Here is a 15,662-nt window from a genome sequence, read left to right as displayed (position 1 = left end):
CTTCGCCTTTTGCGTAATTACCGATTGCACCCTAAAGTTTCCGTTAGTTCATTGTTTACGTTTAGTCTTTGAGAAGGATGTTTATTTTATGTGATAGAGAGTACAAGTCTAGTGTCCTTGTAAAATGAACAATATCTTAAGATCATCTAAAAGTTATGATGGTATAGAAATTGTACAAAGCTAACAACTATGGTTTGAACCTTTCAAAACCAAGTCATTGTACCTTATAAAACCACCCATCTCCTGACCCGGATCCCATGGGTTCTGTACCACCTTCTTTTGTGTGAACCATAGTACCACTACACATGTAACCCGCTCGCCCTTCGCCTTTTGCGTAATTACCGATTGCACCCTAAAGTTTCCGTTAGTTCATTGTTTACGTTTAGTCTTTGAGAAGGATGTTTATTTAGACGTGGTAGATGTTGTATAATTCGGCTTAGGGGTGTGTATAAAACTGAAAAAACAAAAGAACCCAACTGAAAAAACCCGAACCAAAACAAGTTACCTAAGACCACGTGCATTATGATCATCTACAAGTTAGTTTAGTAATTTGAGAATGGCAAGTTTTGGTAAAAAAATATGATGTCCTGATCTATAAGTGTTACCAAGTGCATTATGATCCCACCATGTACCCGTCATAACGCACAATAACTTTCGAAAAAGTTGTTATAATAAAAAGAATGAGTATGTAATACACCGTATACACAAACCACATATAACACAAGTTTTTGAATTACAGACAGAAATATACAATACAAATGTGTTTTATTTAACATTCTAGAACTTCTAGAACCTGTCATTTATGCTGTCCTCTACCATGGTGGCCTATAAATACATAAACTTGGGTGAGGTTTCTACTTAAAGCATATTCAAAATATCACTCTTTATATCATACATTTAACGTTTTCTTTCAATATAAGTTAAGGTTTTAGCATTTAACTTGTGCTTTGATAAGTTCAAATACAAGTTCTATCTACTTGTTACTTGTTGGTTATATCCTATGGTGAAGAACGAGTGGTTGGATAAAAGATTCCGACTAATGAAATGGATTGAAGTGTCTCGATGGTGTTGCTGACAGAAGATAGAGAGCACATATGACGAAGGTGCAATTCGGATTGTGCATCTTTCTACTTTGTGCTCTCTATCGTTCTGTCATCACCACATGCCTTCTTTTCTCTATTTCATTTTTCTTTATCGCACTCGTTCTGAGGTGATTATAAAGCTTTTGTATTTTTTTAAAATATATTTCTAGGAATGTGATCTTTAGGGAACGAGTTTAGGTAATCTCGGTTTCATGCCCACGAGCATCCACATGATTACCCATCAGGTTAGCATGTATACCCATTGAGATGCCGATATACATAATGTTAAACTACCAATAAAGGCATGTGTGTTATATCATTTCTATAATTTTTATAAGTTCAAAATTTTCAACAATAGGGTGTGGGTGTTTTTTTAGGGGGGGGAGGGGGGGGGGGGTTATGCTAAACAAGAATAAATGATTATGTGTCACCTAATATCACATCCGTCACAAGTTCCTAAAAACTTCTAAAACCAATCCTATGCATCATGTCGGGTTCGGGTTTGATTATTATCAATAGATCAAAGGCTAACACACTTTTTACAATCTAGTAACTTTTCATAACCACTTGTTTTAGTTTTCATGTTTTTTCCCCTCAAGCAGCCTATTTACACCCCAAGTTCCATAGGAGGCTTCTGATAGCGGAATTCATGGTAATGTCGTTCACGAACGGCCATGCCCGCCCAAACTCGAGTCTACATTGAAGCTCATTTGATAGATGAATTCAAGCCAATCTCGACCCTCTATAGGAGCTCACTTAAAAAAATAGGTTTTGAGTCACTTATCGAGCTTAATTATCTTTAAAAACTTGAGCGAGCCTACTATTTATATATATATACTTTTAACATATTCTATGTTATACTTATAAATAGTATATACATAAATAAAATAGTTATATATCCAATAAATATATATAAGCCGAGCCCAACAAAATTTGTGTTAGAAAAATTTATCATGAGACGAGCTTAGACCTTAGAAGTAGATATTGTAATTGGATCACTTTATTTAATATATTAAAAAAAAGGTAGATTTCTAGTTATATAAAAAAAGAAAAAGGGATATTGAAACAAGTCAAGTCCCGAGCTTAACCTCCCATAATTTACATAAGTCAAACTTAAATTTAGACGGGTACGGCTTAACTCGTTCACGAGACGAGTTCTAACTTTATATGTTATGTTCTAAAGTTACACCGAAGCAATAATGATGTCGTGAGTATTTTTATCTTTTAACTTGTATACAAAAAATAACTATTGAGACTTGATTCAATATATTATTAAAAATCAACATATCAATTTAAACTAGCATATATATTAGTTTTTAAAAGATATACTTGCAGTTTGATATTACAGTTGTTTCCAAACCCTTCCTTAGTCTTAGACATCAGCATTATACATTTTGCAAAACAAATAATGATAACAAATATTAAATGGGTCTATTTACATAAATTAAATTCGTAAGTTAACTCGTAGCATAAAACACAATCCTAACCATTTCAAAGCGAACCCAAATACACGTTTAGGTAAACTAACTGGGTCGGTTAGAGCGTAGCAAGATAACCGAAACCAGTTTGGAACTTGTTAAAACCAAACCATGTAAAAAAAGTCGAAAACCAAAACTGTTTCGAAACCAAAACGATCTTTTCTACTTGAAAACCAGTTTGTGAAAAATCGTTTTTGACTTTTGTTCACCAAAACCGGAACCAGTTTGATAAATAAATAAACCCTTGTTTTGAACTCCTGTAACTTCAAGACTTCAAATATTTGGTTAAATTTGTAATGAGAATTGGATTTCAACATGTGATACGCGAACCATGTTCCAGATTCGTGATCACGATTCACGACCACAAGCACCACACGAACCATGTTCCAGGTTCGTGTTTGCAACCATCAGCACCCCTAAGATCAAAAGTTTAGAAAATACGCAAAGTTCACAAATTGCCTGACCGATCAGACCGGACAAACGTTTACTCAGTTTGGGTCAAACGACTCAAAGGATACACAAGTCAACATAACCTATGTTCCGACCCGACACACATCCACGACAGCATAACTATTTATCCACAACCTCATCATAACATATATTTTAAAACAAAATGTTGAAAAGAAGCCAGCTCATGAAGCATACTTGGCGATTTTCGTTTCAAGTGAAGATTTATCGGCCCCAACAACCTTGTCAATTTCCTTTCCGTTTTTAGTAAAAAAGAACGTTGGCACGCTGCTAATGTTCCACTTTGCAGCCACATCGCTCGCTTCATCAATGTCAATTTTCAAGAACAACGTTTTAGGATACTTAGCCGCCAGGTCTTTGTAGACAGGAGCCATGAAGCGGCAGGGCCCGCACCATGTAGCTGTGAAGTACAAAATGGCTAGCTGGTTTGACTTTGATGAAGCGGTCAACCTTGTTTCCAGCTCGCTAGCTTTGTGAATGGCAATTACTTCACCTAAACATAAACATATACACAAATAATAAAAGTAAACAAGATTGTTATGTAACAAAACCAATTTTTACTAATAATTTTAATTACTATCTACGGATTTACTATATATATATTTCTACAATAATAGGCGTTTAGGCACACGTGTCTACCCTAACTCGTGTATGAAGCTCTGGCTCAAGCTCGTTTATCAAACGAGTTGCAATTCAATCTTGAGCTCGGCTCAAGCTTCTAGCCAGTCGATATAAAGGAGCTCATGAGCGGCTCGCCTCATTTACAACCTTAGTCGCAAGTTACCCGACGTGTATTTTCAAAGCACACATACCCTCCTTAATTACTTTATTTAATAAATTATATTATTATTGTAACAATACAGTATTTAATATCTAATAAATCACATCCTAGTTAATCAGTATAAAAGTTGAGAAAGAATGTTTCAAGTCTTTAAGATCAACCCAACCCGCCCGCATACAACGTTACGACCCGTCAGCCAACCCTTTCCAGAAAGGTTGGGCCAGAATAACCGGGAATATTCAGTGCATAAAAGAGTGGTTTTTTAATCTTAATACTAATCATGTTGGGATATCATTTAATAGCATGAGCATAAAAGTGAAATTACATACCGTATCTTTGAGCTGAAGTCTTCACAGGCTGCATAAAAACAAAACTATATGTTAGCCTCAAATAAACCGTGTTCTAACTTAATCGGAACTGTTGAAATCAAAAAATGGTAAATTTACTTATCAAGGAGAAGTTAATTTTTTGTTAAAATCATAAATCAAAGAATAAAAACTATGATGCTTCTAAATTTACAAATAATAACATGCCTCAGTTTCAGCTTGTGCCTTTTGCTTTCCATGATCAGTTGCTTTAGTTTTCTTCTCTCTCCTTAATCGTTCATACTTCCTCCGATGCTCTTTGATCTTGTGGACATTAGGTTCAATCTGAAATAGGGATAATAAGGTAAAAGAATAATGATACCAGAGGTTGCTTTTTAAAGGATTAGCCAAATATGAAATGGTCTAGTACTCGTGTTGAAAGTTTACTTTATTAGAAAAAGATTATTATTGCACCTTCATAGTTTTCTTACTAATATTTTATTATTAAAAAAAAAGTCAAACGTTAAGCTGGTTTGAGAAAAAGAAGCACCTTTTTAAGTGTGGAACCGATTTCCTCATCATGATCTATATTTGATGCTAAACCCAAATCGCGTGCTGCTTCTTCCCATTGACCAAGCATAGCCCTTGCCATTCCACGCATTTTGTAGCCTTTTGCTGAGTCAGCATTGATCTGAAAATTTTAAATGATTAAAGAATAAGTTGTAACCATTAGGGCAGATTGCACGAAATCGAAACAAAATTTACACACTCAATTTTCTGAGCAACCAACTTTAAATTAGGTGCAAAAATAAAACTAGGTTTTTTTTTTTTTTTTGCTGACATAAAGAGTATTCTAGTCATTTTTATAATTTCGAAAGTTGCAAAACCATTGGACTGAGTTTGTAATTTCCAGAAAAAATATGCATCAAATCCATAATATAGACATGAAACCTAGGTTTTTTTTATTGTATTGAGTACTTAAGTCATTTTTTAAAAAATTTAACATCCAAGAGACATTCTATTACATATTGTAGCAAAATATGACCTGCCCAACAGGCCGCATGTCCTTAGCGTGCCATCTTATGTGTCATTATGGTGTATATGTATACGCCACATGGCATGTAAGTTAACGTATAATATTTAATTTCAAATATAATTTCTGAATAGAATTGATCATTTTTGGTACAGAGAATGGAAAAGGAGAGAAAATAGAAATGGAAATGGAATTGTAGAGAAAGAGAATTGGTATGGAGAATGAGAATCATTTCTCTTGTTTGGTACACGAGAAAATAAACAGAGAACTCTTCCATACCCAACCCCACCTCCACCCAACCTGACACCACTCACCACCGCAGCCCCACCACCACAGCCCCACCACCAGCCCCACCACCACCACCGCCCCACCACCACAGCCCCACACCACCAGCACCACCACCACAGCCCTTTCTTCAACCACAGCCCACCACCACTGGCTGCCGCCACCAAATCCCCTTCTTCAACCACAGTACACAAGAAATTAAAAAGATTCAAATTTTTGGAACATAAGATATAGAAAAAGGAGGCTCAGATCTGTCATCACTGCCTCTTTGGAGATTTTGTGGTGGTGGTTGTGGTGGCGATGATGATGATGATAATCAGAAGCCACCTGCGACCACCGCCGATTTCCACCACCACTGTCACCCACCTGCGACCACAATCACCCAACCATCTGAAAACCCTAACCTACCACGAACCACCACTTGAAACCCTAATCTCCGTTCACCCGTACCACCTGCAACCTACAACCGGTTACCATCTCTGTGTTCACCACTGCGAACGGCGGAGACGGGGTGGTGGTTGCAGACTTGGAGACGAGGTGGCGGTTGCAGACTTGGAGACGAGGTGGCGGCCGGAGACGAGGTGGTGGCCGGAGACGGGGTGGTGGCCGGAGACGAGGTGGTGGTCGGAGACGAGGTGGTGGCCGGAGACGAGGTGGTGACATGCTATGAGGAGGCTGCTGAGAAATGGATTTCTCTTTGTTTTAAAGAGAAATGAAATTCTCTAGTTTTAGAGAAATAGAAAGAGAAATAGAAATGAAAAGTGGAAAACAAACAAAAGAAATATTTCTAATTCCATTTCTCCCCAATCAAATCCCTCTACCAAACACCCCCTAGGTTTTTTTTATTGTATTGAGTACTTTAGTCATTTTTTAAAAAATTTAACATCCAAGAGACATTCTATTACATATTGTAGCAAAATATGACCTGCCCAACAGGCCGCATGTCCTTAGCGTGCCATCTTATGTGTCATTATGGTGTATATGTATACGCCACATGGCATGTAAGTTAACGTATAATATTTAATTTCAAATATAATTTCTGAATAGAATTGATCATTTTTGCAATAAATCAATCAATCGTACCCAATGAAATCCAAAGCTATAAGTAGGGTCTAGGGAGGGTGGGATGTAGGCACACCGTACCTCTATCCCATAGAAATAGAGAGGTGACTTCCAGAGAGACCCCCAGCTCCAAACATGTAAATAAATATTTATTTATTTAACATTTATTTTCAGATTTTTTCACATATTAGCTAATGTGTAGATACAGACCTTTAAAGCGGCATCAGCATCTCGAATTGCAGCATTTGGTTTTTTGAGTTTCACAAATACACTAGCTGCAATTATGCACAAAAGACGAAAATATAAATAACCAAATGAAAACTCAAAAGCAAGACAGTTAGATTTGGATAACTGGATGTGTGTTTGTAAATTGTAATAAATGTTGAAATAATCAATTTTAGGAGTTGAGCACATATAATTTTGATCTTAACTTCCTGATTATTTAGGGGAACAATAATCACTTTGAAAACACATATCCAAATACCGCTTAAATATTAATCTTTTATTTCGCAAATGAGAAATACCTCTTGTGGCATACAATATAGCCGAACTTGGATTTAGTGCTATAGCTTCAGTTAGGTGATCTATGGCTTCATCCAGATTACCTGTGGCATAATATTTTTTCAAAGAACAGTAGACAGATTAAATTAAAATAAATAAATAAAAACATCAGCATATTAAAGGTGGCCATTTTGACCCGTTTACTTAATAACAGGCTGCAATTGGCCTCATGTGGGTCAAAACACTTAGCTAAAAGAGGAGCAGGTCAAATGAGTTGAACGGGTCGAAATTGCATAAAAAAAACTGTTTTAATCAAAGATTCAGATTATTATCATAATAATATTGTCATTACTCATACATATCATATAACTACTTATTAAGAATAAGTGTTTGTGGGTCAACAGTCAAAACAACCAGATCCGTTTTTTCAACCTGTACTAAAAACTGACCCGTTTCAGCAATTCAACCTGAACCCCTTTTGACCCGCTACCCTACCCACCCGTCCCATTTTGCCACCTCAGCAATTCACAGAGCATACCTTCAGAGATTGCCTCGATAGCCTTTGACTTCAAATTTTGTGCAAGATCACGGTTTTCATCAGTAACTTCAATCGAGGGATCTCCCATCTAAAATCAAAGGTAAATATTTGATAACAATATTACGAAAAAGGAACACTTGTATAACGGTAGGTGACCAAGTCAAAATTCATCAACTTTTACCACCTTTTGTGGAGGGTCATCATCAGGTTTTACGACATCAGAATCATCTAACTCCAGGTCAGACTCAACAATATCTTCGTTGGCCGTGTGTCCATTTTCAGCACCCTTCATTTTTTGGTAACATCAAGAAAAACACATTAAAAAATATCTTTAAAAAATGTGAAAGAAAAGCAAGTAAATAAAAATGCATAAAAAGAATCAAGGTTATTTGTTTTTTAACAAAATCAGTCGATGGACATCTTAATCACATATTTTATGAATAAAAATAATTATATGAATTAACTAATCAATAATAAACAACCTGATCCCAAACCGAGTTTGAGATTGAAAAAACAGATTCGCGAACCAAGCTCGAGCTTTCATAAGTCAATACAAGCAAAGCTCAAGCCTAGTTGAAAACGGCCTTTTTGCTCGTTTACACCCTAGCCCATGCTTGGCTCGTTTATTATTTATTAATTAATTATAAACATTTCCTAATTATTTTTAAATAATTTGAGAAAAACCTTAAACGAGCCTAAGGTTAAAGATACACATGGACGGATCTTATCATATAGAAGTACAAAAGAAGTAAAACTTAAAAATACACAAGGTTCGTTGAGGCTCGACAAGCCAAAACGTGATGAGCAAAACGGGTTACCGGTACCGATTTGGTACCGCCAGCCCGGGATCGGAATCAAGTTTTGAGTTCTTGGTACCGGTATTTCCCTAATTTAGCCTTCAATACGGACGGTACCAGTACCGACCCGAACATTTCGGTACCGGTAACCGGTCATGCTCATCCCTTATAACTAAACGAGCTTTATTTTTGGCTCAAGCCCAGGCTCAACTAGTTTCGAGCTTTTTCTCAATCCAAGCTCAAGTAGCTCGCATGCAGCTCAGCTCGTTCGCACCCCTATAAGTAATTAAACGTGTATATAAATTAATCAACAAATAATAAACAAGCTAAGTCTAGGCCAAACTCAAGCTTTTGAAAAAGAGTTCGAAACAAACCAAGCTATCGCAAGTCAAAATAAAGCCTAGCTCGAGCTAAGTCGAGCTTCGATTACATACAATAAAAAAATGAAATAATTAATTATTATTATTATTGTTGTTGTTATTATTATTAAAAAGAGCTTTAAACGAGTGGAGCTCAAGCTCTCGTAAATTAAAACGAGCCGAAATCGAGCCTAATGAAACTCGTGCTCGGCTCGATTAAATCGTTAAATACGATAAGCAGTCACTAAATCAATACAATAAGTGAAATAATTAATTATTAGGGCATGTTTGGGATTGCTTCTTTAAAGTGCTTTTGGCTTTTTGGAGAGGCAAAATGTTCAAAATGCCCTCCAAAAGCACCTAAAAGCATCAAATTGGTGCTTTTGGATGGGTATTTTGGGCATTTTGCCTCTTCAAAAAGCAAAAAAACATTTTAAAGAAGCAATCCCAAACACCCTCTTATTATTATTATAAAAAAAATCAGGTTTTGAAAAAAAGAGCTATAAACGAGTGGAGCTCAAGCTGTCGTAAGTTAAAACGAGCCAAACTCGAGAAGCTGGTATTAAATCGTTAAATACAAAGAGCAGTCACTAAATCAATACAATTAGGTGAGATTAGGGCTCACTGATGCTGCTGACGCTGGTGGAATTTTAGCTCCGAGACTGAAAACAAACAATTAATGAATCAATAAAATAATAATAATAATAATAATAATAATAATAAGTATGTTTATTAAATAAGTAATTAATTATACCTTTGCAGAAAGGTTTTGAAGAAGCCTAGTGAGGGTTTATGGAGAATTGAGGGATCTGATTGGCACCTTTCAACGAACAACTTCAGTTCCTCAACTTTCGAATCATCCATTGCTCTTCTTTGCTGTTTTTTTTTTACTAGTTTACTAAATATGAACTAGTTGTTGTTGGAGAACCTTCAAGAAATATTTTGTTAAGAAATAAAATATACAAATTTTAATTTTGAGTAGAAACTATAAAGTTGTAAGAAAATAAAAAGATAATAATAGTTGTAGCGAGTTAGGTCTTGCGAGTTTGTTATTTCAAATTATGAATGTCGGTTTATGACACGGACCTGTAAACACGACACGGATTTTAATAAGTTTGAGTCTGAGCATAACAGGCTTCGTGTCTTAAACATGACTGATTTAAGACACGTTTAAATTCGTGTCCTAACAAGTTAAGGACCTATTAGTAACTTGTGTAGTTTTTATTTAAAAAAAAGTATATATACATTCTTATAGTCTTAAACCTAAAGTCATACTTACAAACGACATTTCACTGATGTACGTTAAAACCTAATATTATATTTTGGATGTTATGATTTGTTTCTATGTTTTTTTTGTTTAAAGTATGTTATGTATTTGTCGTCTTTTATTTATACTATGTTATATATTTATGATGTTTTGTTTCAAATATGTTATGAATTATATATTAATTAAGACTTTTATACTCGTTTTGAAATTTTGGGTTTGGTTGCACATGTATTATTCATTGTGTTTGTAAACAGATCACTTAACAGGTTTTAACATGTTAACCTATTACTAAACAAGTTTGTGTTTGGAAAAAATGACATGATTAGTTATCGTGTCGTGTTCATGTTTAGCACAACATGTCATCGTGTCTGACATATTATGACAGCCCTAGTTCGAATCCTGAGTCCACTCGGGTTTTCGTGTCACCTTGTTTTACGTCAGAGAGTTATGCTCTTATGGTGGCACAACGACTATCAAGTGGATAGCCCCAAGCCAAATTCGTAAGCTAACGTGGGCCAGGTTAATACAAAATACTGAAATAGCCTGACCATAGTGGGGTAATGTGACTCTTTAAACTTAGCGTGGTGGCTTAATACAAAAAAGTAGCAGTTGTAAAAAATAAAATAAAAAAGTTGAGTAAGTTACTGTTACTATTTGTGTTTATGTGGTAGATGAGCAGTAAGGGTGTAAAAAAGTTGTTTGTAAGATACTCAAGTTTGGATTAATAAAAGTCTTGTTTAATTATCGATCGTTGTATGGAAAGCTCATTTATGCTTATTGAGTCTTAATGAGTTTTATGTATTCTTTAAGTTTTGCCTCTTTTCGACTTTATGTATTAATTTCATACCGCACAGTCTTGGGCTTGGCTCAGCTCGTTTACAACCCTAATGAGCGGCTACAACTTGCCACCCTACATTTATGAATCAAGTTTGTTACGTCCAACCTATTTTTATAAATAAGGCGTGTTACGTCTTAAGCCGAACAAGCTCATTTTTGTAACCGAGCCGAGCTCGAGCCAAGCTTGGCTTGGCTTGCTCTTAGGCTCGTTTAGAGGTCGGAAAATAAACCGTTTAACTAAATTGACACGAAAATTGAATCAAAACCGAACTGGTTTCAGACAAGTTTGGTACTCGGAACCGAAGTCTAACTTTCTTCACCAGAATGGTTCCAAAACAGTTGACCGAACCGAAACCGGCAAATATCAATCAAAACCGGAACCGAAACCATAAACCGATTTTGACTTTTGTTGACCAAACCAAACCGATTTCAAGTTTCAACATGAACCAGTTTTAAGTTTTAAATCAGTTTATGCACCTCTAGACTAGTTTAAGGGGGTGTTTGGCCTAGCTTATATTTTTGTGCTTATGCTTATGTTTTTTTGAAGCTTATGGCTTATTTTCTATCATTTAATAAACATTTTTTAAGTGTTTGGATTAGCTTTTATTTTACAAGTTGATAAGCACTTTTTAAGTGTTTGTGTTAGCTTTTTTTATTTAGCTTATGTTAGTAAAATGACCAAAAAGGGCATGTTACATATTATCGCATATCTTATATTTCACATGTATCTACTTTGTTTTTATAGTTATATTATAATTTTTGGATAAATTTATATCGAGGAAGACGTAAAACTTCTACAAAAATACATTAGTATTCGATAAACATTCATCTTGGTTTGGTTAGATCTCCTGTAATCATCTCTAACTGTACTCATGTATAAATCATCTATTACATGTTGTGCACTTGTGTCTTCATCTATTTCATTAATGTCGCTAGACCCTCGACTACCAATACCATTATTTGGAGTGTAAGATTCTTGTTGCGCCTTGTTAAATCCTTCATCACATGTATCTTTTTTTCTAATATAATTATGAATTGCCATAGATGCTAGCATGATCTTCACTTGTGTCCCGTATGTGTAATTGACATGCATATGTTGTAATATCTCCCATCTAGCCTTCCATACTCTAAAAGTTCGTTCAATGACATTTCTTAACGATGAACGATGGTAGTTAAATATCTCTTTAGGTCTTCTAGGAGCACGACTAGAAACCATTTTTCCACGATGAAAATCTTGTATATGATAACGAATGTTGGTTCCTTTATATGGAGCAAGATAACCTCTAGTATTTGAATATCCAACATCAACAACGTAATATTTAGCTATAACGAATAAAATAAATAGTATTTGGATATCCAACTTCGACCAACTTATTAAATCCACCAACTTGTCTCTTTTATGAAATTCTACCATTTATCTCACTAGTTATCCACCATTTGTCTCTTATTAATTATGCATCTTAATAAATTGTTAGTTTCACAATTCTTTAATTTGTTACACCAGTAAGTAATAAGTTGCTTCAATAATCATTAATCCACCATCATTTGAGGGCAAATGAGTAACTTACACCCTTACATAAACAAGCTTCTTCAAATAAGCAAAAAAACCATCTTCAAATAAGCTTATTTATATTAGCCAATATAAGCTAATAAACATAAGCTTATAAAACTAAACCAAACACTAAATTAAGCTTATTTTGTAAAAACAAAAAAGCTAAAAAACTATAAGCATCACTTAAAAAGCTAGGCCAAACAACCCCTAACTCGAGCCGAGCTACCTTGTTTAATCTCGAGCTCTAACCCACGCTGGCTTGGTTTTTTGTTCTGCAAATCGCTATCGGCGATTGACTCAAAGCTACCACCGTCCCAACCGTAATAATCCGCCGCCTCTCCGGCGGACCTTCTGTACGGAAACCGTCGACTCCTGCAACTCGACTTGTACCATTCCACAAGACCAGGTAATAATAATATAATAATATTAATCGGACTCTCTCTTTCGATTGTGTAACCTATACGAACATCATATAATGTAATAACGTATATACACTGTTATATCTTCCTAGTTATATTATCACATTATTATTATTATTATTATTATTATTATTATTATTATGTGTGCCACTAGCTAGCTGTGTTTATACTTTATACATGTTACACTTTCTGAAACCCTAGTTTTAGTTAATTACTCATAGTTCCGTATTCTCGGCTAGCGGAATCTTAATTAACCAAAAACCGAAACCGAAGTCATCTGTTAATCTATTTTTTTAACCAATCGATTTTCAGTTAATCAGTTCGGTTAGTTCGGTTAGTTTGTCAGTTTTCGGTTCGGTTAATAACCAAACTAAACTCAGGCTAAAACTTTGCGTAGAAATACATGAAGTGGAGGTAAAATACATGAAATGGGGGTAAAAAAACACAAAATACATGAAATGGAGGTATAACAGCTAGAAATATATGAAAATATGAATGATTATGTCCGTTATGTCCGATTGATTTCTGTTAGCTGTGGTTACAAAAAATAACTGGTAACCGATATATAGTTAATTCGGTTGATTTCGGTTAACTTCGGACGTCAGTTTTCGGTTCGGTTGATTTCAGTTAACCGTGGTCACAAAAAAGAACCGAAAATCCATTTTATGTTAATTTGGTTTTCAGTTAACTTTGGTTTGGTTGCGTCAGTTTTTGGTTGTGGTTACAAAAAAGAACCGATAACCGATTTTGTAGTTAATTCGGTTGGTTAACTTTGGTTTGGTTTCGTCAGTTTTCGGTTCGGTTGATTTCGGTTAACTGTGGTTACAATAAAGAGCCAATAACCGATTTTCTGTTAATTCGGTTTTCGGCTTGGTTTCGTCAGTTTTCGGTTAACAGTTCGGTTATTGGTCACCCCTAGACTGTGAGTAAACGGAGTTGAGTTTTATAACTACTCATCGATTTGAGACTTGATTTGTTGTTCTGACAGTGATGGCTTGTGGATTTCAAATTTTGGCGTTGAAGTGTTATTCACTGTCGACGGTTGTGAACGAAAGCGATGAACGTGTTATTGTTAAGGAGAATTCAGATTCAGTGAAGCACTGGAAAGATAGACATAGTTTGTTCGCAGGGGTATCAGCTTTCAGAAGCAAAAGGTAACTAGCTACCTTCAACAATATGCATCTAGTTGAGTAATTATATAGCTGTAGAATTATGATTAAATGATTGATAATCTGTTTGGTTCCTGGGTTGAATGGTGCATTTGGTGTTATAGTCATATAGTGCAAGATGGCCATTTTTTAAAATATTTATTGTATTTTAAATGTATTTTAGTTTGCAGTGTCTGTAAGTATGCTTTGTTCTCTATCCAGTAATACTGCCTTTGTTCACTAGAATGCTTTTGTATACTTTTTCTTTTGCCCTTTTTGTGTTAATTGCTGCTTATATATAATGCTACAAATACTGTATCAAATTACTGAAAATCTTGCATATGTTATACGAAGCGAATTGACGCGTTATTGCTAAAATAAAAATAAAAAATCATACAAAAGTTCTCACAGTTTGGAAGTAGGCTCATCCCAAAAGTCAAAAGACACAATTTCTGTTTAATGAAACCTTGACGGCTTGACCCCTTATCGACTAATCCCTATAATATAGTTATTTCTTATGTTTTAACTTGATGAAAAAGAAAATAAACTAATTATTACTTTAATAAAATAGACTCTTAACACTCTTAGTTTCAACACGTACCCGGGCGCCCCTTGCTTACTTTGATCAACACATTAAACCAATATTCATGATTCCGTGTTATGAAAAGTTTTATCCAGCACTAGGTAGTTAAAATGACCTTTGAATGCTTCATAGCCTAAGTGAATTTATTAATGTTTTTTTTATTATATGCCTATAATTATTAAAATTTTATTATGCTCCAACTGTTCTGAATTTCCAATTTCATTGTGATAGTGTGATACATACAATCACTTGGAAATAGTACTTCCAAGTTGTGACATTTACTTGTTAATATGTCAATTTGGTTTATGTTTTTATCTCTAATCGGCCAAAATAATATATTGTTGAAATAATATAGTTGTTTAATCATATATGACACTAATCATCTATAGAAACCGAAATTATAAAGGAACAAAAGTATTAAATATTATTTGTTGCAACAGTTTCTGGGGAAGGCGACGCGCTATGGAAATGGCATTTGCTTTAAACACGGGCGTTCTGCCAAGCAACGGTGACCAAGAAGGCATAAACGGGGACCAACCAACGGGCCTAGGCCAAACAAGATTGGGTCGCCTAGTCAGCGCAGGCGGGAGACAGTTATTAGAAAAGCTAAACTCAGCCAGAAAAAACTTCCCCATGAAGGTATTTCTTCTCCTCCTCGGTTTCTACACCGCCAATGCACTCGCCACCATCCTCGGTCAAACCGGTGACTGGGATGTTTTAGTGGCGGGTGTGGTGGTGGCAGCAATCGAGGGTATCGGTATGCTTATGTACAAAAAATCTAATTTATCTACCGCTACCGGTAGCGGTAGAAGCAAGAGATTTGAGTCCTTGATAGTGATGGTAAACTATTGGAAAGCTGGTGTTTGTTTAGGGCTCTTTGTAGATGCCTTTAAATTAGGTAGTTAATTGTTATTTTTTAATATATTGTAAAATGTAAAGTAACTTGCTTGTTGTAATTTGAGAGATTAATAAGTGTGTTTTAGTTCTTAAACTATGCAATATAATATACGGGTGAAAGCTAGAAAGCTAACTGAGAATATGAGATCGACTTGCTAAAAGCTTGAATCAAGTCGAGCTTAAATGAGTCCGAGCCCGACTCTCTATTAGAGCTTCTTTAATAAATGAGCTTAAGCCCAAGGTTTACTTAATAAGTTCGATTACTTATAA

At 35.2% G+C, this 15,662-nt stretch overlaps 2 protein-coding genes across 2 annotated transcripts; one reads left to right on the top strand and one right to left on the bottom strand.

Moving 5' to 3' along the window:
• Positions 1–3,075: 3,075 nt before the first annotated feature.
• LOC143627240 (TPR repeat-containing thioredoxin TDX-like) lies at positions 3,076–9,567 on the bottom strand. The gene is made up of 10 exons (XM_077097114.1): positions 9,444–9,567; positions 9,315–9,351; positions 7,718–7,819; positions 7,534–7,621; positions 7,019–7,099; positions 6,705–6,769; positions 4,665–4,805; positions 4,343–4,459; positions 4,139–4,166; positions 3,076–3,521 (listed from the first exon to the last, which is right to left on the bottom strand). The coding sequence occupies exons 1-10, from the start codon at positions 9,551–9,553 to the stop codon at positions 3,193–3,195; spliced, it is 1,098 nt and encodes a 365-aa protein (XP_076953229.1). The 5' UTR covers positions 9,554–9,567; the 3' UTR covers positions 3,076–3,192.
• A 3,996-nt stretch (positions 9,568–13,563) lies between these two features.
• Positions 13,564–15,462, top strand: LOC143627231 (ycf20-like protein). The gene is made up of 2 exons (XM_077097106.1): positions 13,564–13,918; positions 14,936–15,462. Exons 1-2 carry the CDS (start codon positions 13,755–13,757, stop codon positions 15,399–15,401), a joined length of 630 nt encoding a protein of 209 aa, XP_076953221.1. The 5' UTR covers positions 13,564–13,754; the 3' UTR covers positions 15,402–15,462.
• Positions 15,463–15,662: the final 200 nt, after the last annotated feature.

The sequence above is a fragment of the Bidens hawaiensis genome, unplaced genomic scaffold, assembly GCF_021521415.1.
Source record: "Bidens hawaiensis isolate Kalapana, Puna unplaced genomic scaffold, B.hawaiensis_p1.1 tig00000458_1, whole genome shotgun sequence".
NCBI classification, from domain to species: domain Eukaryota; kingdom Viridiplantae; phylum Streptophyta; class Magnoliopsida; order Asterales; family Asteraceae; genus Bidens; species Bidens hawaiensis.
This window is presented reverse-complemented; position numbering and strand designations above follow the sequence as displayed.